Genomic DNA, 26,663 nt, shown 5'->3' with positions numbered 1-26,663 from the left:
GAAGATTGCGGGGGGATCTTATAGAAACTTACAAAATTCTTAAGGGGTTTGACAGGCTAGATGCAGGAAGATTGTTCCCGATGTTGGGGAAGTCCAGAACAAGGGGTCACAGTTTAAGGATAAAGGAGAAATCTTATAGGACTGAGATGAGAAAAACATTTTTCACATAGGGAGTGGTGAATCTCTGGAATTCTTTGCCACATAATGCAGTTGAAGCCAGTTCATTTGCTATATTTAAGAGGGAGTTAGATGTGGCCCTTGTGGCGAAAGGTATCAGGGGGTATGGAGAGAAAGCAGGTACAGGATACTGAGTTGGATGATCAGCCATGATCATATTGAATGGCGGTGCAGGCTCGAAGGGCCGAATGGCCTACTCCTGCACCTATTATCTATGTTTCTATATGACGTCGTGAGGGAGCGGAAGCACCAGGGATTAAGTTGCCTCATTCTGCAATATTGGATCTTGGTCTCACAGCAAAGGTTATTGAGGGTATTGAGCCTTTAGAGTCGCAGGGTGAGGATAAAAGAGCAAAGCTTAATGTGAGCACTGAGCATTGGGCCAGATATAGTGGTTAGGGGGTAGATGTGATCAGAAGACGTCTGATCGTGCTTTTCTTATCAATCCCAGTACTAGGCTGCTGCTCGCCCGCTCTATGTATGGGGTGCATCTACAAAGAGTTTCATGGCCGAATTTAATCGCCAGGTGCCATGGTTTGAGACATCATTGTTAATGGTCTTTCGCAGATGAGGTGATGTATGGAACGGCATGGCCAATCGTGCCATGTTCCATGTCCTGATAGCACAACGCAGTCTTCGTCTATCCCCGTAGATCTTTGGGGTTGCCCTAACCCCCAGAACCTGAGTGAGAAGAGAGGCATGAGTCAGATTGGACAAGGGCCAGACAATCCCTCATGGTTACCTTGTGAGCTTCAAATGGTTACCATCACTCCATGCCTCAGCTTACATTGATCCAAAGAATTAGTTGAAAGATACAGCCCATCCTACTCCATTTTCGCAGTACCTGTCTGGTCTATATTCTCACATTCTGGGAACAATTGAAATATATAGTTTTTTTTCAAATTATATTTAGCAATGATGTAGGAAAACATCAGTCTTATATAATTAAAACATAATTCCCAGAGGTATTTGACCTCAGTATTAACCAGGTTAGGTCAGATTGGTCAGATTGGATAATTCAACGATGGGAATATATTTAACAGCAACATTGTACCCTCTATATTACGACCGTTCGGTTTCACCGTCCTGTGCGTAATACATTGTGCGTTTCTACCGGCACCAACACTCTAATAGGAAGCATGTAGGTTCCTGAACCCAAATACTGGCGTACCTCCCAATAGAGAGTTGGACTGAGGGCCGAAGGGTTCAATACTGAAGAGTTAAAGATCCTGTGAAGAATGAAGCATCTTAACATTGGCCCAGTTCGCTACACTGCGCTAACTTGTGCATTAGAGCCCAGGTCCCGGCCCAATATCTGTTGACAACCTTCTGATGACTGTAAATTCCTTTTTTTTATTGTTCTATATCACCCCACATCTCTCCATTCCCTTTTTCTCTTCCACCTGTCTACCCGTTTCTCCAAACACTTTCTTCCACTCTCCGTTTCTTTCTCCAAAAGGCTAAATAACCTGTCCCGTGTCTTGGTACATTTTTCTCCGATTTCCGATCTTAGTTTGTTTAGACTGTGTGGTGGTAAGTTGTTCACAGTTTACCACGGGGTTTACCCCCCTTCCCCCCTCCCCCCCCCCTTCCCCCCTCTATTTAACTATTTGAACGTTGTTATTGATTCGGGTCTTCCCTCAAGCGACGAAACAGGATATCGCTGCACCACTGTGACTCGGCCGGTCAGACAGGGATAGACACAAAGCGCTGGAGTAACTCAGCGGGTCAAGCAGCATCTCTGGAGATCTGGAGAAAATGGATGGGCGACGTTTCGGGCCGGGAGCCTTCTACGGGGAGATGTCTTTTGTTGAACGGGCCAAAGGTCAAGGAGTGATCCTGTTGTGCTTTTATCTACAGGGCAATACCGATTCTGAAGGATAGAGGGGGCTAGAAGCTGTTTTTTTGTTGTTGTTGTAGACATTGCTATATATATATATATATATATATATATATAGAGAGAGAGATTTTAGAAAGGAAAAAATGTCAACGAAATTGGACGAGTAATGGAGGGAGTAATGGTATACCTTAGATGAGGAGCTCCTTCAGCAACAGACTAGTTCCACCAAGATTTTTTTTATTTTTTTTAACTATTCGTACTGTTTTTTTTTTATCAGGAACTGGATTGTTTTTATTTATGTGTGAAATGTTTAAGTTTTTATGTGCGATGCTCCGGTATTCCCTGAGAAACGTCTTCTCATTTTGCACTGTACAATTTGTTGCTTTGCATGATGACAATAAAGGATGATGATGATGAAGATGCAGCACAGAACGCCAGAGGAGATAATTCCCCCTGTGGCTATCAAACTGTACAACTTCTCACCCTTCTGTCGTGGGGTAGACTGCCCCCCCCCCTTCCACAGTCTTTGCACATCCCCAATCCTGGACTTTCCACTTGTCACTTGAATTTGATGTTTCAGGGAATCTGGTTGTGTGTTATGACTGTTGGCAGACCAGTGTCCCTCCTGGGATAAATAAAGTTCTATCGTATCGTATGTTATCGCACAAAGCTCTTTTGACTGACCGCACTAAACGCGGACATAACAAATTGATAGCGGCTCAACTCTGTGGGAACCTGGATGTATGTACCTCGCCGCATGATAAACAACACTCACTTGGCATTAGATTCATAATCTGTGCCATCGACCCAACGCCAGGTTCCTTCTTTTGCACGGTCATGGAGTCCAATCCAGCTGTCGAAGAGTTGAGACCGAAAGAGGAATTCCTGTGGGGAAAAGTGACAGTTTATGAATAGATTTACTAGTGTTAGTGGCACGAAGAAAGGTCGAGTTTCCAACTGCCATCGGCCCATAACAGAGTTAACCACAATATTTAATTTACTCTGCCAAGATTTACTAATGTGGACGATTTGGCCTTCCGTTGATGAAAGAAAATGCCGTAATTAGTACAAACTCTTCCCAGGCTCCAACGGCCATCTATACTGCTCCCATCTAATAAGTCACAAGTCATAACGTGTGCAGTTGTTTGCTTCAGAACACTCCACTAGGATCTATATGTTGGAAGGAACTGCTGGTTTACACCGAGATAAAATATAGAAGTCTGAATGATGGAATTAATGGGATCCTGGGGGTTAAAACGTTTACTCAAAGGGTGGTGCGTGTATGGAGGAGGTAGTTGAGGCAGGTGCTGTCGCAATATTTAAGAAATTAAAATTATTTTCTATGTTTCTATATGGAATTCCCTGCCACAGAGGGCAGTGGAGGACAAGTCACTGGATGGATTTAAGAGAGAGTTAGATAGAGCTCTGGGGGCTAGTGGAGTCAAGGGATTTGGGGAGAAGGCAGGCACGGGTTATTGATAGGGGACGAGCAGCCATGATCACAATGAATGGCGGTGCTGGCTCGAAGGGCCAAATAGCCTCCTCCTGCACCTATTTTCTATGTTTCTATGTTTCTAAACTTTATATACCTGCATGGGGTATGTTTAGAGGGATATTGGCCAAAAGCAGGCAGTTGCCATTCATGTCGATGGGGCATGTTGGTCGGCGTGGACATGTTGGGCCGAATGGCCTATTTCCACGCCATAACTCTGTGACTCTACCTCACGTAAACACAATATGACAAAAATGACTGTTTGTCCGCGATTTCCGGGGCATTAGAGTGTTAACAATTAGTCTGTGGGGCTAAAACCTGACCTCCGCTTCTAAGATCGAACCTGAGATCTACGACTGGCAACAAAATGGTGGGGTAACTCAGCGGATCAGACAGCATCTCCGGAGAAGAGGAATATCGCTCACTCAACTCTCTATTTGATCCACATTCTGATGTAGCCAGAGACCACTTTCTTTTCTATCCACAACAGTACAACTTTCTCGGCAATAGGCTTACATTGAATCCTTATTAATCGTACCTCACATCCATGAAGTTAATGTATATGTCGCATTAAGCACAGTTCCCAGCACTGTTCACCGCCGAACTACACTGGATCTGCTATCAGCAAAACAATGTTGGATCTAATTAGCCAGCTCGCCTTAGATCTTTACACCGTAGCCTTCTGTATATCAAACCATGCTGTAAAATACATTGCTAAAGTATACATTGACAACATCTATAGCCCCGTCTTCATCACCATTCTTAGTTAAAACTGAATGTAACGAACAAAGGACTCTTACCAGCTCCCCTAAACTGGTAATGACCACAAGGTTGGAGTTATTAGAGGCACAGAAAGTTTGAGATTCATTCCAAGTTCCGCGAGTTGATGAGAAATAATACAATGCTTGATCGAAGCGTATCCACCCGTCGACAAAGATAATTGGATCTGCGAAAACATCAACATTTAAGTTAGAAATAACTTGGAAACTCACAGTCCTCCAACGCCCTCTTTACCTGTCCAGGTGTTGCACGCTGAACATATTCAGACATTTAAATATAATTTGGCACATTCAATCTGTCCCATGATAAGTGCGCCACTCAGCGGAGCATTGTAAGAAAGGTGGATGAACTTAAAGCCTGGATTGACACCTGGAAGTATGATGTTGTGGCGATCAGTGAAACATGGTTGCAGGAGGGCTGTGATTGGAAACTAAATATTCCAGGATTTCGTTGCTTCAGGTATGATAGAATTGGAGGGGCAAGAGGTGGAGGTGTTGCATTGCTTATCAGGGAAGATATTACAGCAGTGCTTTGGCAGGATAGATTAGAGGGCTCGTCTAGGGAGGCTATTTGGGTGGAACTGAGAAATGGGAAAGGGGTAGCAAGACTTATAGGGGTGTATTATAGACCGCCAAATGGGGAGCGAGAATTGGAAGAGCAAATATGTTAGGAGATTGCAGATATTAGTAGTAAGCACAAGGTAGTGATTGTGGGAGATTTCAATTTTCCACACATAGACTGGGAAACACATTCTGTAAATGGGCCGGATGGGTTGGAGTTTGTAAAATGTGTGCAGGATAGTTTTTTGCAGCAATACATAGAAGTACCTACTAGAGAAGGGGCGGTGCTGGACCTCCTGTTAGGAAGTGAGACGGGTCAGGTGGCAGAGGTATGCGTTGGGGAACAGTTCGGGACCAGTGATCACAATACCATTAGTTTCAATATAATTATGGAGAGGGTCAGAACTGGACCTAGGGTTGAGATTTTTGATTGGGGAAAGGCTAACTTTGAGGAGATGCGAAAGGATTTAAAAGGAGTAAATTGGGACATTTTGTTTTATGGGAAAGATGTGGAAGAGAAATGGAGTACATTTAAAGGTGAAATTTTAAGAGTACAGAATCTTTATGTCCCTGTTCGGTTGAAAGGAAATAATAAAAATCGGAAAGAGCCATGGTTTTCAAGGGAAATTGGACACTTGGTTCGGAAAAAGAGGGAGATCTACAATAATTATAGGCAGCATGGAGTAAATGAGGTGCTTGAGGAGTATAAAGAATGTAAAAAGAATCTTAAGAAAGAAATTAGAAAAGCTAAAAGAAGATATGAGGTTGCTTTGGCAAGTAAGGCGAAAGTAAACCCAAAGGGTTTCTACAGCTATATTAATAGCAAAAGGATAACGAGGGATAAAATTGGTCCATTAGAGAGTCAGAGTGGACAGCTATCTGCAGCGCCAAAAGAGATGGGGGAGATATGGAACAATTTCTTTTCTTCGGCATTCACCAAGGAGAAGGATATTGAATTATGTGAGGTAAGGGAAACAAGTAGAGTAGCTATGGAAACTATGAGATTCAAAGAAGAGGAAGTACTGACACTTTTGAGAAATATAAAAGTGGATAAGTCTCCAGGTCCGGACAGGATATTACCTAGGACATTGAGGGAAGTTAGTGTAGAAATAGCAGGGGCTATGACAGAAATATTTCAAATGTCATTAGAAACGGGAATAGTGCCGGAGGATTGGCGTACTGCGCATGTTGTTCCATTGTTTAAAAAGGGGTCTAAGAGTAAACCTAGCAATTATAGACCTGCTAGTTTGACGTCAGTGGTGGGCAAATTAATGGAAAGGATACTTAGAGATAATATATATAAGCATCTGGATAAACAGGGTCTGATTAGGAACAGTCAACATGGATTTGTGCCTGGAAGGTCATGTTTGACTAATCTTCTTGAATTTTTTGAAGAGGTTACTCGGGAAATTGATGAGGGTAAAGCAGTGGATGTTGCATATATGGACTTCAGTAAGGCCTTTGACAAGGTTCCTCATGGAAGGTTGGTTAAGAAGGTTCAATGGTTGGGTATTAATGGTGGAGTGGCAAGATAGATTCAACAGTGGCTGAATGGGAGATGCCAGAGAGTAATGGTGGATGGTTGTTTGTCAGGTTGGAGGCCAGTGACTAGTGGGGTGCCACAGGGATCTGTGTTGGGTCCACTGTTGTTTGTCATGTACATCAATGATCTGGATGATGGTGTGGTAAATTGGATTAGTAAGTATGCAGATGATACTAAGATAGGTGGGGTTGTGGATAATGAAGTAGATTTTCAAAGTCTACAGAGAGATTTATGCCAGTTGGAAGAGTGGGCTGAAAGATGGCAGATGGAGTTTTGTGCTGATAAGTGTGAGGTGCTACATCTTGGCAGGACAAGTCAAAATAGGACGTACATGGTAAATGGTAGGGAATTGAAGAATGCAGGTGAACAGAGGGATCTGGAAATAACTGTGCACAGCTCCCTGAAAGTGGAATCTCATGTAGATAGGGTGGTAAAGAAAGCTTTTGGTGTGCTGGCCTTTATAAATCAGAGCATTGAGTATAGAAGTTGGGATGTAATGTTAAAATTGTACAAGGCATTGGTGAGGCCAATTCTGGAGTATGGGGTACAATTTTGGTCGCCTAATTATAGGAAGGATGTCAACAAAATAGAGATAGTACAGAGGAGATTTACTAGAATGTTGCCTGGGTTTCAGCAACTAAGTTACAGAGAAAGGTTGAACAAGTTAGGGCTTTATTCTTTGGAGCGCAGAAGGTTAAGGGGGGACTTGATAGATGTCTTTAAAATGATGAGAGGGATAGACAGAGTTGACGTGGATAAGCTTTTCCCACTGAGAGTAGGGAAGATTCAAACAAGGAGACACGACTTGAGAATTAAGGGACAGAAGTTTAGGGGTAACATGAGGGGGAACTTCTTTACTCAGAGAGTGGTGGCTGTGTGGAATGAGCTTCCAGTGAAGGTGGTGGAGGCAGGTTCGTTTTTATCATTTTAAAATAAATTGGATAGTTATATGGACGGGAAAGGAATGGAGGGTTATTGTCTGAGCGCAGGTATATGGGACTAGGGGAGAATACGTGTTCGGCACGGACTAGAAGGGTCGAGATGGCCTGTTTCCGTGCTGTAATTGTTATATGGTTATATGGTTATGGTGTGTTGGAAGGAACTGCAAGTGTTGATTTACACCGAAGATTGTCACAGATTGCTGGAGTAACTCAGGGGGGTAAGCGGCATCTCTTGAGAATAGGTGAAACACTTCTTCAGACTGAGAGTCCCCTATTCACCTATTCATTTTCTCAAGAAATGCTGCTTAACCCGCTGAGTCGGTCCCCACTCGGAAACGCTGTGTCCCAATTCAGATCGTTTCAATCAGGAATGCATGGGGACAAAATGTCTCTCTGTTGTTCATTAAACTTACCTGATATTTGAGGTGGAATCAAAGGACAGGGTTCACGTGGCAAAGTGGAGCACCTTTGAACTGTAAAAAGGGACAATACATTATATCACGAGGCACGGCTTCTCAATGAACCTGTTCGCGCCTTCCGATTTACCGTAAGAACGCAATGATGCTCACCGATGTATCATGTAAAAATGGAAACCTTGTGTTCCAGGTATTTCACGGGTATTTCAGACAGCCTCAATTAACATAAATCAATTAACCTACAAACGTGTGCACCAGTGTAAACGGGAACACCCGGAGAAAACCACCGTGGTCACGGGGAAAATGCACAAACACTGTCAGGGTCGAACCCGGGTCTCTGGCGCTGTCAGGCAGCAACTCTACCGCTGCGCCACCGTGCCACGCCAGTTAAGCCCGGAGAATCACAAGATCAATTAACGAGGTAGCAATCTCTCTGAATTGGAATTACGTAGATTTGTCATGATGATTTTTAAACGCACCAATAATGCTTGTCTCCATAGCGAGCCTCCAAATATCTTCAACTGACCACTTCGTTTCGTTCAGCAACTGTGCCACTAAAATGGAAATAATGTTACCACACAAATTCACGTTTAAATAGATGGGACTTTCATCCTGCGACCCATGTCGTGATTAGACGATTCATTTCATATAAGAGCAGAGGGCTTTTGCTAGAAACTCACACGACCCTAGTTAGAACACAGCTTGGGAGAATGAACACAATCTTGATCACCGCGGGGGAAGGAAATATATAATTGCATTGGAATATGTGGGGAGAAGATCCACAAGTACGTTTGTCAGAAATTAGAAATTTCATCTCTTTGGAAAGATGCGTGAATGTGACCTTCGGAGTATTTTTATGCCCCTGTCCCACCTAGGAAACCCGAACGGAAACCTCTGGAGACTTTGCGCCCCACCCAAGGTTTCCGTGCGTTTCCCGGAGGTTGCAGGTGGTTGCCGGAGGTTGCATGTAGTGGAAGCAGTTAGGGAGACTGACAAAAACCTCCGGGAACCGCACGGAAACTTTGGGCGAGGCGCAAAATAATAATAATAATAATAATAATAATAATAATAATACATTTTATTTGTATAGCGCTTTTCAAGGACTCAAAGTCGCTTTACATGGTGAGTCAAGAACAAAACAAAATAGAGCAGTAAGACAGAGATGCAAAGGGAGGGGGACATGGGACTAAGGGTATGCAGAGGTGAAGAGGCGGGACTGGAAGATGGTTAGGGACTCAGAAGTTCGGATCAATTGTGGGAGGGAGTTCCAGAGCCTGGGAGCTGCCCTGGAGAAGGCTCTGTCTCCAAAAGTGCAGTGGTTGGATTTCAGAATGGAGAGGAGAAATCTCCAGAGGTTTCCGTTCAGGTTTCCTAAGTGGGACAGGGAAAGTGTCTGAGCGAAGAATACATTAAGTGGCATCGACTTCATTTGTTGCGTTGATACAGATTGTTTCTTAGTTCGCTCTCTAGATAGCAATGGCAATTGGTGAAGCGCTGCAAGGAAGATGTGAACTTTCTACCCTGAGGATGTATGAATGTGGAACATATTGCCCGAAAGCAGCAGTAATTCGCAATGTATTTAAAGATTGCTCAAAAGAGCTTGTCAAGCGTTGAGACCTCATGGTGAACGTTTGTATAAGTCTGGGGGCGCGTCTTTTCAACGGAGCACAACACCCCTTCTGCATTGTGACTTCTTGTGGTGGCCTGGACCGCCGTTGTCAGCCCAAACTCAATTTATTTCCCCCATCACTTTCTTTAGCGATCCCTATTGAGATTGTTGAGTCAATCTCCCCCGCCCATCCCATGCACCACCGCAAGCTCGGGCGAATAACCCTTGCAACTCAGCAGGAAGGTTAAGAGAATGACCCAGACGGAGATCATTTGCAAGTAATGACCCTGGGCTAGTGGTGTGCCTGGATAGTTTTCTCTTGATTTAATTAAAATTGAACAGAAGATTCAAATTTGGTAACCTGCACCACCTCACCGTTATTTAAGTTTAAATGTAAGGGGGCAGAAAAACATAGAAACATAGAAAATATGTGCAGGAAGAGGCCATTCGGCCCTTCGAGCCAGCACCGCCATTCATTGTGATCATGGCTGATTGCCCCCAATCAATAACCCGTGTCTGCCTTCGGCCCATATCCCTTGACTCCACTAGTCCCTAGAGCTCTATCTAACTCTCTCTTAAATCCATCCAGTGATTTGGCCTCCACTGCCCTCTGTGGCAGGGAATTCCACAAATTCACAACTCTCTGGGTGAAAACGTTTTTTGTCACCTCAGTCTTAAATGGCCTCCCCTTTATTCTAAGGCAGTGGCCCCTGGTTCTGGACTCGCCCAACATTGGGAACATTTTTCCTGCATCTAGCTTGTCCAGTCCTTTTATAATTTTATATGTTTCTATGAGACACCCCCTCATCCTTCTAAACTCCAGTGAATACAAGCCTAGTCTTTTCAATCTTTCCTCATATGACAGTCCCGCCATCCCAGGGATCAGGCATATAACAGTAAAAACATAATGTGCTTGGCCAAATACCAGAGGAAGATGACCAACGAAGTTACATTCAAGGAAAGGTGACATTAGCTGCGAGTATGAACCAACATGATTGCAAAACTACTGTTGAGTGATTGATGTTGGAGTAAACTGCTCGGTATAGAATGTCTGATGAATTAGGGGAATGTGGACAGATCAGGAGGACCCAATAAATATATAACAAGGGAGAGAGGCGTCAAAATACAATTTTAAAAGCGGAATCAACTGATGGTATTGGTTTGGGGTGGATTTTGTCTTTATGAGAAACGAGAACAGTGAATTGCAGTACATGAAATAACTGGAGGTTCGTTGCTGCTATCAACACTTTCAGAAGTTTGTACGGTCCAGTAGAAGAATTGGGGCATTCAGCCCATCAAGTCTACTCCGGCATTCCATCATGGCTGATCTATCTTTCACTCTCAACCCCACTCTTCTGCCTTCCCCCCATAACGCATGACCCCCCTTACTAATCAATAATCTGTTAATCTGCACCTTAAACATATCCATTGACTTGGCCTCCACAGCCGTCCGTGGCAACGAATTCCACAAATTCACCAACCTCTGACTCACTTCCACGGGAAAACCTCGTATGTTGCGACATTCACCGGAGGGACTCAAATCCTGCAGCCGCCTTGAACTTAATCCGAACGTATCTCCGAATGGCAGACACGGAACGGCCAGATTGAATTTCACACTTACCATTGCCAAAATACCGAGCAATATCCATCTGGAGAACAGTGTCAGATGTCTTCCTTTCACTAATCGAACGTGTCACTGAAAAAATAAACTAGATTTTGACTCTCACGCGTTAAAGTATATTGCAAGAACCCAACCACCCGCCCATCCATATTCCCCAATGTCCTGAGCTCCCTTTAGGCGATGTATAGAATACAAGTCTACGTTGGTTCTGCTCAGGATGTGGACAGCACTAGTAAGGCCATGGGTCAGGAAACCAACACGGTTCTGTTCCCCTCGTTCCATGAAACAACCCGATTGTACTAGATTGGGTACATGGTTATAGAGAAATTCTGCAAGAATTTGGCCAAGAAAAGGAAAATGTTATCTCCTAATCATGATGGGTAAGATTGTGGCTGTATCATCGGAAAAGTGTTGCCTAAGGGGAGGATTAAGCCTCAAGTGTATCGAATTTTGAGGTCTCAATTACGTATTTACGAGGGGGGAGAGGGGGGGCAGTGGGGGGGAGGGGGGAGGGGGAAGGGGGGAGGTGGGTAGAGGGGGGGGATATGTTTTATAATGATATACTAAGATTTACATGTCTTTATGAAATTTTTAAGTATGGCAATGCATTTTGTATGTAATGTTGCCCCTTGCCTGTACCTCGAGTCCGTAATAAAGTTAGTATTATTATTATTATTATTAGTATTAGTAGTATTAATATATTATGTATTATTATTATTATTTATTATTATTATTATTATATTATTATTATTATATTATTATTATTATTTATTATTATTATTATTATTATTATTATTATTATTAGTATTATTATTATTATTATTATTATTATTATTATTATTATTATTATTATTATTATTATTATTATTATTATTATTATTATTATTATTATTATTATTATTATTCTGTCTGAACGGTGGGTGCGGGAAAAGGCAGCAGGGGTTTCAGACAATTCCCGGAAGTCCATTTCAAGAGGCAAGGCCTCATGTGGAAGGGTTGGATCTGGGAGTTCCTCCTCGACTGTCACTGACATGATGGGCTGGATGCTTTTGTATTGTGATTTTTTTAGCGATTGCCAACAAGTACTTCACTTCCCTTCTTCACTAGGTCTGTATGGGTTTGCTGAATAAATCCTCCATCGCCCATAGAGGGACTTGGCAAGATCTGGCAACACCTCCCCCCTTTCCATCCACCCCTTTCCAACCAGCAGGCTTTTAGTCCAGTCAGCCAGTTATTCATGGACACGTACTATATGGAGACGTGCGGCAAGCGTACTTCCAGGGAGTAGAGCTAGTTGCCGATTATCTTCTATGCCAGGTTTGACCAAACGGAGGCTTGGCGATCGTTTCGCCGATCACCTCCGCTTGGTTCACAATAACCAACCTGATCTCCCGGTGGCTCAGCACTTCAACTCCCCCTCTCATTCAGTATCCGCCCTCTCTGTCCTGGGTCTCCTCCATTGCCAGAGCGAGCAACACCAAAAATTGTATTGGTCTCCAAGAGTACGTTTAATGACCCACCGGAGAATCTGAACATCTCGGCGTATCTCCGAATGGCAGACACGGAACGGCCAGATTGAATTTCACTCCCCCCCCCCCCCCCCCCCCCCCATCAGTCTGAAGAAGGGGTTCGGTCCGAAACGTTGCCCATTTCCTTCACTCTATAGATGCTGCTGCACCGCTGAGTTTCTCCAGCATTTTTGTGTACCTTAGAAGATTTTCCATTTGGTTGTTTGCACTAGCGATAGCGTTCAGTGAAATTTCAAAATAAGAAGCTTAATAACAGTAACATCACTACATAACACATCGGTAAATAATTCAGGGCCTGTCCAGTCAGATGGGAAACCGAGAATCATACAGAGAGGATGTTGACGTGGAAAGCAGAATAGGAGCAAATAAGGTGTGAAAACAAACCGACTTTGTTTGGTAGATGTTGGGGTCCCTTATCCCTTATCCCTTTTCCCTTATCCCTTACAGAATGCATGAACACTTAGAGAAATCTGGACTGATTATAGGGAACCAACGTGGATTACACAATTGTTGGTCATGTTGGGGAAGTCCAGAACAAGGGTCACAGTTTAAGGATCAGTGGTAAATCATTTAGGACCGAGATGAGAAAAACATTTTTCACACAGAGAGTGGTGACTCTCTGGAATTCTCCGTCACAGAAGGTAGTTGAGGTCAGTTCATTGGCTATATGTAAGAGGGAGTTAGATGTGGCCCTTGTGGCTAAAGGTATCAGGGGGTATGGAGAGAAGGCAGGTACAGGATATTGAGTTGGATGATCAGCCATGATCATATTGAATGACGGTGCAGGCTCGAAGGGCCGAATGGCCTACTCCTGCACCTATTTTCTATGTTCTATGTTTCTTCTCAAAATCATCAAATTGATTAAATTAAAGGATGCAATTTTCCTCCTTGAAAAAGGATAACAATACATTGGGCAAAGTGGGTTGGGTGCTGGTTCGGTGCAGTTGCAGCGACTTTCATTACTAACAGAAGACTTCATGTGTGGCGGCTTTCACGTCAGAAGCCTGAATGCTCCAGTTTGCAATTTGTTTGAGGGGATTCTCGTTTGAAAATCCAAGGAATCGCCAAAGAAACCGAACAACTCCAAACCTCCGGGGTTGGAGACACATAGAACCGTCAGATTGGGTGTTGCACCTACCACTGCCCTTCAAGTTAGAAATGTCCGCCATGGCGCTCGAGTCTGATGCCTTCCTTTCATTCAGCAGCTGTATCACTGAAATATAAATCAGGTTTTGACTTTCACACATTCAAATAAACGTAATTTGCTTCCCTTTGCATTGTTCCTTGTCAACCGAGGCATAGAATAAACGATAAGGACAGTTCTAATAGAAACGGAGATAGCAGCAGTTAAATAGATTAGGGAATTGAGTACATGGCAATTCATCGCGTTACAGGAAAAGGTGCTTGTTTTGCTGTTGATGCAGAGAAAATCTACGACGACTTTTCCAGACCTGAACATGTTATCTCTGATTAAGCTACAATAAGGCTTATAGTCTTATTAATCTCTGATAACAGTGTGTCTGTGAACTTCGGAATAGAGGCAATTGAGGGGAGACTTTATTAACCGTTCACAAATTATGAGGGGCCCAGTTGTATTCACTTTCTTATTTGACTTTTCAAACGAGTAATGCCCCTGTCCCACTTAGGAAACCTGAACTGAGACTTTGCGCCCCACCCAAAGTTTCCGTGCGGTTCCCGGGGTTTTTTGTCAGTCTCCCTACCTGCTTTCACTACCTGTAACCTCCGGCAACCACCTGCAACCTCCGTGAACCGCACGGAAACCTTGGGTGGGGCGCAAAGTCTCCAGAGGTTTCCGTTCAGGTTTCCTAAGTGTGACAGGGGCATAAAAGAAACCAATGATAATTTACGAAGGAATACAGGGGAGATGAGGAAGAACTTCTCTCTCAAAGTTCTGTGGAATATGCAACATACTGGCCGAAAGGATGCCGGCGACCTAAACTCACAACACAATGAAACAGTGCACAGAAGTATTTCAAGGCCCATTGCCCTGTGCGGAATGTTTTGGGGAAGTTGGTGAATTTAAGGCAGGATTTATCCATCTAGAAAAACTCAATAGCTCTTCAAGGAATCCTCCTTCAAGGTGATTTTTCTGTCCGTGTTGCCGGTAGGGATACAACAGAAATACAACATCCTTTAAGACTTGCTGGGTCAAACCACCAATGCCTATAATCCCTACAGAGGAGAGACATGGCAAGCTCTGAAAATTGCCCAAACAGTATTGCAGCATAGTTGGATAAGTTTGGGTTTATGGACATAAGTGGTGTAGAGAATGGTTGCAAGTGATGTATCGGGGTCTCCCGATAAGCCATATTCACTTCGCGTTTTAGATTTTTAATCTAGTACCTTACAGAATCCCGCATCCCACATTTACTCAATTTTCCACCAAGGGGGTTTGATAAAAGTAAAAGCACAATGCACTTCGTAAAAGGCGTCTTGGAGACGTGGCCTTTTACATTTTAAATGCAGCTTCATACAAAACATGGTGCCATTACTAGGAACATTGTATGCAAAATTTGACAAACCCGCTTGCACACAGCTGCTGAGGTTGTGCAGGGATTCGGATATATTATTGATCGCAGAACATATGAACGATTAGAGAAGTGTCGGCTGATGAGTGGGAGCACTTTTGGAATTTACAAGTGTGAGTCGCGTCTGGCTAATGCTGTGAAATAATTGAATCAAAGGATGGCGAAGGTCTGTGGTTGGAGTTTGCTTAACGATAAACTGCAGAATATGTGGTGGGTGCAGGGTCGGTACTTTCTATACTTCCTCTTTTGTTGCAACTTTTACAAGAGAAGCAGGAACTGTCCAGCCTTGAAATTAGCATGTGGTGGTGTCGGTCGAATGTAAAAAATATCATCAGAACACCTGAACAACCGGAGATCTGTTGGAATTGGAGACTCATAAAATCGTTTGATTGGATTTCACACTTGCCGTCACTCTTCACCTGTGCACGTTCCATCCGAAATCCAGCGTCCGATGTCTTTATTTCACCCAGCAGATGGTTCACTGAAGTAGAATCCAGGGATGATTTCACACATTGAAATGGAAGGCATTTGCCCCCCCCCCCTCCCTCCCCGTCCCCCTCTGTGCTGATAATCTACTAGCCGAAACATGGAACACAGAAGCATAGATGCCGTCTGCCCCGCTGAGTTACTCCAGCATTTTGTGTCTCTCTCCAGTGTAAACCAGCATCTCCATTTCTTTCCTACACATATTTCGCTTGGGCAGCTGACAGCCCAGTGGTATGAATAGTGGTTACTCTCACTTCAGCTAGCCCCGGCATTAGGACAGGGGGGGGGGGGGGGGGCAGAGATTTAGTAGGAACTTGAAGGATAACCTTTTCTTGCAAAGGGTGTTGGGTGTATTGAAGGCGGTTGGGTGCATAGGAGGAGGTAGTTGAGGCAGGTACTATCGCAACTGTTAAGAAATATTTGGGCAGGTACATGGATATGACAGACTTAGAGGGATGTGGGTCAAATGCAGGCAGGTCGGACTAGTGTAGACGGGACATGTTGGTCAGTATGGGCAGGTTAAGCCTAAGGGTCTGATTCAACACTGTATCACTATATGACTCTATAACAAAGAAGACATTTGATGCTTACTCAGTCCAACAACAGTGCCGAGAGATACGATGGATAACAGGATAGAGAGGCCAATTAAAGCACAGATGATCAGCGGGAAGAGTTTTCCTCCAAAAGACACTGCGGGTTTGTCGCCAATGTCTGCAAAGTGGGAGTGAAATGTTAACTGAAGGAATAAGATGAAAGCATCCAGAGAAAAACCACCGCATGCCCTTGCCTGGATTACATGTGGGGATGGGGCTGAGAAAAGTCGAGCTGTGATCTTTAAATCATCAAAAACACGTCTATTCAATGGAAGAATCGGCACCTGTTGGAGGTTAGACATCTACATTTGACAGGGAATGGAAGTGTTGAAACATAGAAACATAGACAATAGGTGCAGGAGTAGGCCATTTGGCCCTTCGAGCCTGCACCGCCATTCAATATGATCGTGGCTGATCATCCAACTCAGTATCCCGTACCTGCCTTCTCTCCATACCCCCTGAACCCTTTAGCCACAAGGGCCACATTTAACTCCCTCTTAAATATTGCCAATTAATTGGCCTCAACTACTTCTGTGGCAGAGAATTCCACAGATTAATCACTCTCTGTGTGAATTTTTTTCCCCTCATCTCGGTCCTAAAATACTTTCCCCTTATCCTTAAACTGTGACCCCTTGTTCTGGACTTCCCCAACATCGGGAACAATCTTCCTGCATCTAGCCTGTCCAACCCCTTAAGAATATTGTAAGTTTTTATAAGATCCTCCCTCAATCTTCTAAATTCTAGCGAGTACAAGCCGAGTCTATCCAGTCTTTCTTCATATGAATGTCCTGACATCCCAGGAATCAGTCTGGTGAACCTTCTCTCTACTCCCTCTATGGCAAGAATGTATTTACTCAGATTAGGAGGCCAAAACTGTACGCAATACTCCAGGTGTGGTCTCACCAAGACCCTGTACAACTGCAGTAGAACCTCCCTGCTCCTATACTCAAATACCCAAACGCAGTGTATCCTTCGCCATGGTAGTTTACATAGAAGTATATTGAAGAAACATCCGCTCACCGTCCCTTTACCCCTTAACATTTAACAATCGCTGCCGACATTTTGCTTCATGTTGTTTTTTGATGTGAAAGTGTCGAGAATTATAGTCCACCCACTGCAATTGCAACTACATCAACTATTCACTATCTGATGATTAGTTTGTTTTAATTTAGTTTCGAGATAAAGCACGGAAACAGGCCCTTTGGCCCACCTGATCTCTGTAAGGCAGCAGCTCTACCGCTGCGCCACCGTCACGCCCTACATGATATGAACCTGGCTTCGGATTTTCCGGCTGATGTCCAACTCCAGGGTCAGGAGCACCAGGAGTTTCACGCAGCCCCTGGAGCTCCATGTTCTCAACTTGAAGACCTCCTTATCTTTGAAGAACATGAGCTAAAATTATTTGGTTTTGGCTGCAGTTCCCCATGTTGTACTTCAGTATTCCGTGTAAAATCTGGGGCTGAATTCCATATAATCTAACCACTTCTGTTTCTGCTTCTGCCATCTGGATCTCACGGTTACCTGCCATTTCAATTCCTCTTTCATTTCCCACAGAGACTGGTTTCTCTTCGGCCTCCTTCACTGCCAAAGTGAGTCTAAACGCAAACGAGAGGAATATCACATCATATTCCACATGGGTACCTGCAAACTATCGGCGGGAAATCATTAATTCTCCAATTTCATATAATGCCCACCCCGGTGTTCCTTCCCATCTCCTCCTATCTATCCTGGTTCTCTCACACCAACTATTTATATCACAATGCGCCCGACCCCGATCACCATATCCTCTGCCCCGTGCCCTATGTGCCCATTGCCTACCCACACACTCCACCCATTGGATTCACTCGCCCTCACTTCTTACACACCCCTTCTTTTTGATCTTACTATCTGCCCACCACCCCCATTTGGCGGCTTCACTCTGCTGCTTCATGTCCTATCAGGGTCGGAAACCCCACCCTTTTGTTCTCCACTTGCCACCTCCCAGCCTCTGGTGCTATCTTCACCCTTCCCACCTCAGCTGACTCTTATCCACCAATCAAGCCCTCTTCACCTGTATCCATCTATTGCATGCTGGCTCTTGCCCCACAATTCACGTCCCTATCTATACTAACTGCTTCCCCTCGGCTCATTGACACGTTGAAGTATCTGCATCCGAATACCCGTTTCCCTCCACAGATGCTGTACGACCAGCTCAATGTCTCCAGCAGCTCTACTTTATTGCTTTAATCATTTGCAGTGTCTTGTTGCTCAACTTCTTCCTCTTGCCGCGGGGTTCCAGTGGCATTATCATAGATCCAGAGCATATCTCTCCAGACTTATCCTATCGATTTTCCTGTTCAAATGTTGTTATTGTACCGGCCTAGACTATTGGCAGCTCGTTCCACATACCATCCACCCTCACGTGAACATGTAGAAACATAGAAACATAGAAAATAGGTGCAGGAATAGGCCATTCGGCCCTTCGAGCCTGCACCGCCATTCAATATGATCATGGCTGATCATCCAACAGTATCCCGTACCTGCCCTCTCTCCATACCCCCTGATAGCCTTAGCCACAAATGCCACATCTAACACCCTCTTAAATATAGCCAATGAACTGGCCTCAACTACCTTCTGTGGCAGAGAATTCCAGAGATCCGCCACTTTCTGTGTGAAAAATGTTATTCTCATCTCGGTCCTAAAAGACTCCCTCCCCCCTTATCCTTAAACCGTGACCCCTTGTTCTGGACTTCTCCAACATCGGCAACAATCTTCCTGCATCGAGCCTGTCCAACCCATTAAGTTTTTATAAGATCCCCCTCAATCTCAAGATCCCCCCTCAATGTAGACCCTCAACTTCGGTTAACTTTTCCCTTCCCGCGTAAAATCTTCAGTACTTTATTCCCTACCTCGGGAAAACTACACCGGGCATTCATTCTATCTATTTCTCTCATGGTTTTGTACACCTTTGTACATATTATACAAGTCTGCAGCATTGGTTTCTCAACGTTGAGTTAATACTCTGTCGTATTAACCTCCCTTTTGGAGTAAGTCACTCGAAAATCCACTCGAGCCTGCAGGTCAACACCGACAAAGTTGCTGGTGGACTTTAGGAGGAGAGGAACACCCCTGTCCCCTGTCTCCATCAATAGTGTGGACGTGTAGTTTACCAAGGAGTACAAATACATTGGAGTTTATCTGGACAGTAAACTGGACTGGTGCAGGAACGCTGAGGCCCTGTACAAGAAGGGACAGAGTCGGTTGTACTTTTTGAGAAGACTCCGCTCCTTCAACGTCTGCGGTAAGATGCTGCAGATGTTCTACTAATCGGTGGTAGCCAGTGCCATCCTCTTCACTGCCGTGTGCTGGGGCAGCAGGGCGAAGGCCGCGGACGCCAACAGGGTCAACAAAGTCATCAGGAAGGCTGGCTCCGTCCTGGGGGCGGAGTTGGAGTTGTATGCATGGGAGGTGGTTTTGAAGAGCATCTTGGAAATACAGCCCACCCCCTCCATGACACACTGGTCAACCTGAGGGGTACATTCAGCAACAGACTGGTTCCACCAAGATGCAGCACAGAACGCCACAGGAGATCCTTCTTCCCTGTGGCTATCAAACTGTACATCTCCTCCCCCTTCTGTCGTGGGGTGGACTGACTCCCCTCCCCCTACCCCCATCCCCCTCCCCAATCTTTTCACACCCCACCCCCAATCCTTTCCACTAGTCACATTAATTTCAAGTATCTTGTGTTTTATGACTGTTGTCAGATCAAGTTCCCTCCTGGGACAAATAAAGTTCCATCATATCGTAAAAACATTTGCATTTATTTGCCGATTTCCTGTTGAAGGTGGGTGGGGGTGGGGGGGGGGGGGGGGGGGGGGGGGGGTATTCAGTTGTGGTTATCAGTTGGAAGGCCTTTTGTCCTGAAATGAATTGTAAGAAGTAACGAGGGGAGTGCACTATTTTGACCTCCATCTATTTCTAAGCCCAGACTGTGTCTTGTGCAACAAGCATGGATATGGAACATTTCCAAATGGGCAGGGAAACATTGTAAGCATTGATTTCTGGATGTTGCTGTTTGCACGACGGAGTGACGCCAGTGAATTTGCTTCGAACTCTCTCTTGGTAGTAATATCTCTTTTGTAATGGTTTACTTAAAAGCCACCGGCCTGCAGACATACAGTACTTCAGCTTTTTTTATTGTTCAGGACTGTACCTTGATATCGCACTCAGTATATGCGGTGATTGCGTTAAGTGTGTTTTCATGCTTCATTCTGAGCATTGTCACATTCCAGTGACAGTGTAGGGAGTGGATGCTAAAGTGGGCTAACATAAAACAAGTGTGAACGGGTGATCTATGGTCGGCGTGGATTCAGTGGGCCAAAGGCTCTTTTTTCTTACAATCAATCAACAAGGGAGATTATTTGGCCGGAAAGCGTTGCATCCAATTAGAAAGTGAGATTTCACTGCAGTAATTGATCTGAAGGTTTATATTCTGATGTCAATTATTCAGCAAATGACTTCTCAGGGAACCTAACCCCATTCCAGGAGCTGGCTGCCACTGTGTACCTTGTCTGCTCTCCTTTCTCCCCTTCACTTCCACACCCTGCTGACCAGGGCACGTTGCACTGATGGTCTCTCCGATGACATCCAGCTCCATGGTTTCTGCCCGCAGAACGATTTCCCTTTGGGAAGAGAGCACATGCGTCTGATGATGGGTCTCGACCTGAAACGTCACCCGTTCCTTCTCTCCAGAGATGCTGCCTGTCCCGCTGAGTTACTCCGGCTTTTTGTGTCTATCTTCGGTTTAATCCAGCATCTGCAGTTCCTTCATACACATGTGGATGAGTTCAGCTTTCCGACATAACATAAAAGATAGACACAAAATGCTGGAGTAACTCAGCGGGACAGTCAGCATCTCTGGAGAGAAGGAATTATTAAGGATTTGGACACGCTAGAGGCAGGAAACATGTTCCCGATGTTAGGGAAGTCCAGAACCAGGGGCCACAGTTTGAGAATAAGGAGTAAGCCCTGACTCTGAGATAACGGTTACCAAGTAATCAACTTTGGCAATCTCTTACGCTGCCTTGACTGTACTCTCACTTCCTGTCTTTCAAGCCACTGTTTGGGGAAATAAAACTATGTCTTTCTCTCCTGCTGGAGGAACTCAGTGGGTCAGGCAGGTTCCGGTGGGGGAGGTGGGGACGAATGAACAGGCAAAGGTTTCATGTCTGGATCCTTCTTTAGGTTGATTCAAGTGACCCAGAAAATCCATTCCCTCCCCAGATGCTGCCCGACCCATCGAGTTCCTCCAGTACTCAAGATTCTTATCATCTGCAGTTTCTTGTGCCCCCAATTTCTGTCATTTTATCATTATCGAAGCCTTGTGAACATTGCAGGATACAGAGTGCTAGAGTAACTCAGCAGGTTAGGCAGCATCTCTGGAGAACATGGATGGGTGACGTTTTGGGTCGAGACCCTTCTTCAGACAGTAAACATTGACAACCCTGAACCAGTATGGAATGCGTGAAGAACAATATCTTGGCAGCATTTACACAGATAATCCAGCTATATCAACAGCAAATGTATTTTCTGTACAATGGATTACATAGCAAGAGCAATGTCAACATTGTTTTGTTCCTCAACACTATGGGCAGCATCACCAGATGTTCAGGCATTAACACTTGCAGTGAAATTGTGTATGTGGATTATGTATGATGAGTTGTCCACTGAAGCTATACTTCCCATTGTGTTCTGATGCATCCTCACACTCTGCCCCTCTCTTTCCACACAATCCACCCCAAACCCACCTGTCCTCTCCCAATTTGATTGTTTGCCCTCACACCACAACTCTGCCAAAAATCTATAGTCTCACGCACTGTTTCTCTCACTCAGCCCCCTCCCCTCACAACCACCCTTTCCCTCTTTCCAGAACCCCCCTGGTCCCCATGCTCACTCCATTCTTTCACCATTCATCCCCCTCGCTTTCTCCACACTCCAGGCCCCAACCTTCCTCTCTCTCCACATATTGCCACTGACTGTCTCCCTGTGTCACCGCATCTCTCTCACATCCTCCCCCTGTCTACACACTCTCCCTCTCCCACCATCACATACCCTCACCACGCTCCAACACTGTCTCTCACTTCCTCTCTCATACCGTGTAACCCTCCCTCGCACTTGTTTGTCCATCCATATTAACGGGACGGAGGTGGAACGTGTTTCCAGCTTCAGGTTTCTGGGGGTCAACATCTCTGATGACCTCTCTTGGACCCACAATACCTCAACTCTGGTCAAGAAGGCTCACCAGCGTCTCTTCTTCCTGAGGAGACTAAATAAGGTCCATATCTGTCTCCTCAGATTCTGGTGAACTTCTACCGCTGCACTATTGAGAGCATCGTTACCAACTGTATCACAGTATGAAATGGCAACTGCTCTGTCTCCGACCGGAAAGCACTGCAGAGGGTGGTGAAAGCTGCCCAACGCATCACCGGTTCCTCACTCCCCTCCATTGAGTCTGTCCAGAGCAAGTGATGTCTGCGAAGGGCGCTCAGCATCGTCAAGGACTGCTCTCAACCCAACCACAGACTGTTTACCCTCCTACCATCCGGGAGACGCTACAGGTCTCTCCGTTGCTGGGCTAGCAGGTTCAGGAACAGCTTCTTCCCTGCGGCTGTTACACTACTTAACCCTGCACCTTGGTGATTGCCAGTCACCCCCCCCCCCCCCTCACACTCCTTTCCCCAGAAAAATTGCACTATTGCTACTGTATGTACATATATATATTTTACTGTTCCATTATTCTATGTTCGCTCTTCTGGGTGAGATGTTGACTGCATTTCGTTGTCTCTGTACTGTACACTGCACAATGACAATAAAGATTGTATCTGAACCACCCTTCCCTTCATTCTCAACCCACCAAATCTCCACACACCAAGCTTCCCCATCAAAGCCATTTCTCCATGTTGGCTGTCTGTGCGGAGTTTGTGCGTTCTCACCCTGACCATGTGGGTTTTGTCCTGGTGCTCCGGTTTCCACCCACACTCCAAAGACGTTGTTATTGACAGGTTAATTTGTGGAATGAGCTTCCAATGAAGGTGGTGGAGGCAGGTTCGCTTTTATCATTTAAAAATAAATTGGATAGTTATATGGACGGAAAAGGAATGGAGGGTTATGGTCTGAGTGCAGGTAGATGGGACTAGGGGAGAATACGTGTTCAGCACAGACTAGAAGGGCCGAGATGGCCTGTTTCTGTGCTGTAATTCTTATATGGTTATATGGTTATAATTTAGCTTTGGTAGAAATTGTACATTGTCCCCAGTGTGAAGGATAGTGCTAGTGTATGGGGTGATCGATGGTTGGCACGGACTTGGTGGGCCGAAGGGCCTGTTTCCGCGATGTATCTCTAAACTAGACATGGAGCAGGTGATCGATGGTCAGCATGAACTCGGTGGGCCGAACGGCCTGTTTCCATGCTGCATCTCTAAACTAAACAAAACGAATCCCAAATTCGCTCTTCCATACTTCATTCTATCTCTCTATTCTCCGACCTTCTCACTCCCTCTTGCTACTGATATTCTAATATCACAATCACCCTCACTCTTTGCTGTCCCATTCCATCCTCACACCTTCCCCACTCTCTCGCCACATTGTTTACAACACCAGCTTTACTGTAGACAGTTAGAGATGCAGCGTATGATACAGAGCCTTCGGCCCACCGTGTCCGCGCTGACCAGCCATCACCCCATACACTAGCACTGACCTACATACTGGGGACAATGTACACTTCACAGAAACCAATTAACCTATAAACCTACACGTCTTTGGAGTGTGGGAGGAAACCAGAGCACCTGAAGGAAACCCATGCGGACTCGGGGAGAATGTACAGACTCCATACAGACAGCACCCATAGTCTGTATACAGACAATAGACTCCATACAGACAGCACCACACCTCTTCCTTACTAAGCTATCTCTCCGACCATACCCCATCTTCCTCTTTCACCATCTCCTATCTCTTCATGTTGTCTTGCTCACATCCTCATCTACCTCTTTTCATACTGTCCCCCAGCTCTGCACTCTGCCAGTCTTTTTGTCTGAATGCCCATCGCACAATGTTCCTCTCTCTCCCTTTCTTTTCACAATCTACTTCCCACACCTTTGCTCACGTTCTCTCTCTCTCTCTCTCTATCTCTCTCTCTCTCTCTCTCTCTCTTTATCTCGGTGTCTCTCTCTCTCTCTCTCTATCTCCCTCTCTCTCTCACTCTCTCCCTCTCTCTCACTCTCTCTCCCCTCTCTCCCTTCTCTCCTCTCTCTCTCTCTCTCTCTCTCTCTCTACCTCTAAAACGAGCACACTTTCGCATTATCCCCTCTCATCCTACGCTTCTCCTGATCCATTGCGCCATGGTCACCTTGCATTGATGGTGATTCTAGTTGACCTCCACCATGTCCCACTGGGACCCTGGTCAAAGACACTGGTCAATGACTTTGTACATCAGTCTAATGACACACAGCACATTATTGCCTCGTCACGAGCATCTTGACCCTTGCCTCAATGCCGGCTGCGGGCTTCATCACTTACCCAGGTCATGGGATCATTTGATGTCAAGTTCCAAGCCTGGCTGAGTACCTCAGATGGAACAGAAGAATAGAAGGCTGAGAGGGAAAGGTTCAAACCCTCTGCTGATCGTCTCTGACTTCCCAGCCCCGTGGAAATGTGATAACGAGAGGAAGAGCCAATTCAGGATAAATAATGTAGGATGTGAAGTGAGATCGACATTCTGATTTTGCATTTGCTATTTCCATTCTGTGCTTTTTTTATTTCCCCCCAACAACATCAGAAACTTTCACGACAAATTTCAATTTGTTGACATTTTGTCAGAAAGAGGAAAGGACATACATGAGCCCACCAAGTCATAGCAAAAGGATTTGAGTATAGGAGCAGGGAGGTTTTACTGCAGTTGTACCCACTATAGCTAAGTGAGGAAATGCAGACTTGGAGCGCCGCAGGAGATCCTTCCTTCCTCTGGCTATCAAACTGTACATCTCCTCCCCCTTCTGTCGTGGGGTGGACTGACTCCCCTCCGCCTACCCCATCCCCCTCCCCAATCTTTTCACACCCCCAATCCTTTCCACTAGTCACATTAATTTAAAGTATCTTGTGTTTTATGACTGTTGTCAAATCAAGTTCCCTCCTGGGATAAATAAAGTTCCATCATATCGTAAAAACATTTGCATTTATTTGCCGATTTCCTGTCGAAGGTGGGTGGGGGTGGGGGTGGGGGTGTTCAGTTGTAGTTATCAGTTGGAAGGCCTTTTGTCCTGAAATGAATTGTAAGAAGTAACGAGGGGAGTGCACTATTTTGACCTCCATCTATTTCTAAGCCTAGACTGTGTCTTGTGCAACAAGCATGGATATGGAACATTTCCAAATGGGCAGGGAAACATTGTAAGCATTGATTTCTGGATGTTGCTGTTTGCACGACGGAGTGACGCCAGTGAATTTGCTTCGAACTCTCTCTTGGTAGTAATATCTCTTTTGTAATGGTTTACTTAAAAGCCACCGGCCTGCAGACATACAGTACTTCAGCTTTTTTTTATTGTTCAGGACTGTACCTTGATATCGCACTCAGTATCTGCGGTGATTGCGTTAAGTGTGTTCTCATGCTTCATTCTGAGCATTGTCACATTCCAGTGACAGTGTAGGGAGTGGATGCTAAAGTGGGCTAACATAAAACAAGTGTGAACGGGTGATCTATGGTCGGCGTGGATTCAGTGGGCCAAAGGCTCTTTTTTCTTACAATCAATCAACAAGGGAGATTATTTGGCCGGAAAGCTTTGCATCCAATTAGAAAGTGAGCTTTCACTGCAGTAATTGATCTGAAGGTTTATATTCTGATGTCAATTATTCAGCAAATGACTTCTCAGGGAACCTAATCCCATTCCAGGAGCTGGCTGCCACTGTGTACCTTGTCTGCTCTCCTTTCTCCCCTTCACTTCCACACTCTGCTGACCAGGGCACGTTGCACTGATGGTCTCTCCGATGACATCCAGCTCCATGGTTTCTGCCGCAGAACGATTCCCCTTTGGGAAGAGAGCACATGCGTCTGATGATGGGTCTCGACCTGAAACGTCACCCGTTCCTTCTCTCCAGAGATGCTGCCTGTCCCGCTGAGTTACTCCGGCTTTTTGTGTCTATCTTCGGTTTAATCCAGCATCTGCAGTTCCTTCATACACATGTGGATGAGTTCAGCTTTCCGACATAACATAAAAGATAGACACAAAATGCTGGAGTAACTCAGCGGGACAGTCAGCATCTCTGGAGAGAAGGAATTATTAAGGATTTGGACACGCTAGAGGCAGGAAACATGTTCCCGATGTTAGGGAAGTCCAGAACCAGGGGCCACAGTTTGAGAATAAGGAGTAAGCCCTGACTCTGAGATAACGGTTACCAAGTAATCAACTTTGGCAATCTCTTACGCTGCCTTGACTGTACTCTCACTTCCTGTCTTTCAAGCCACTGTTTGGGGAAATAAAACTATGTCTTTCTCTCCTG

General features: G+C 45.1%; 1 protein-coding gene across 1 annotated transcript; it reads right to left on the bottom strand.

Moving 5' to 3' along the window:
• Nucleotides 1–405: 405 nt before the first annotated feature.
• LOC116991862 (hepatic lectin-like) lies at nt 406–26,167 on the bottom strand. Its single transcript, XM_033050836.1, has 6 exons — nt 26,077–26,167; nt 20,682–20,777; nt 13,647–13,721; nt 4,310–4,455; nt 2,793–2,902; nt 406–858 (listed from the first exon to the last, which is right to left on the bottom strand). Exons 1-6 carry the CDS (start codon nt 26,165–26,167, stop codon nt 693–695), a joined length of 684 nt encoding a protein of 227 aa, XP_032906727.1. The 3' UTR covers nt 406–692.
• Nucleotides 26,168–26,663: the final 496 nt, after the last annotated feature.

Source organism: Amblyraja radiata, chromosome 35, assembly GCF_010909765.2.
Source record: "Amblyraja radiata isolate CabotCenter1 chromosome 35, sAmbRad1.1.pri, whole genome shotgun sequence".
Taxonomy (NCBI): domain Eukaryota; kingdom Metazoa; phylum Chordata; class Chondrichthyes; order Rajiformes; family Rajidae; genus Amblyraja; species Amblyraja radiata.
The sequence above is the reverse complement of the archived record's forward strand: the minus strand, read 5'-3'. Positions and strand labels throughout refer to the sequence as shown.

What these genes read in the sequence shown, in the direction of transcription:
- LOC116991862 (XM_033050836.1), bottom strand. Translation starts at nt 26,167, where the DNA reads ATGGAGCTGGATGTCATCGGAGAGACCATCAGTGCAACGTGCCCTGGT. An exon ending in GAGAAAGGAGAGCAGACAAG is followed by an intron (nt 13,722 to 20,681) that starts GTACACAGTGGC and finishes TTTATATTTCAG; the next exon opens with TGATACAGCTGCTGAATGAA. An exon ending in TTACCAGTTTAGGGGAGCTG is followed by an intron (nt 2,903 to 4,309) that starts GTAAGAGTCCTT and finishes TTTTCCCCACAG; the next exon opens with GAATTCCTCTTTCGGTCTCA.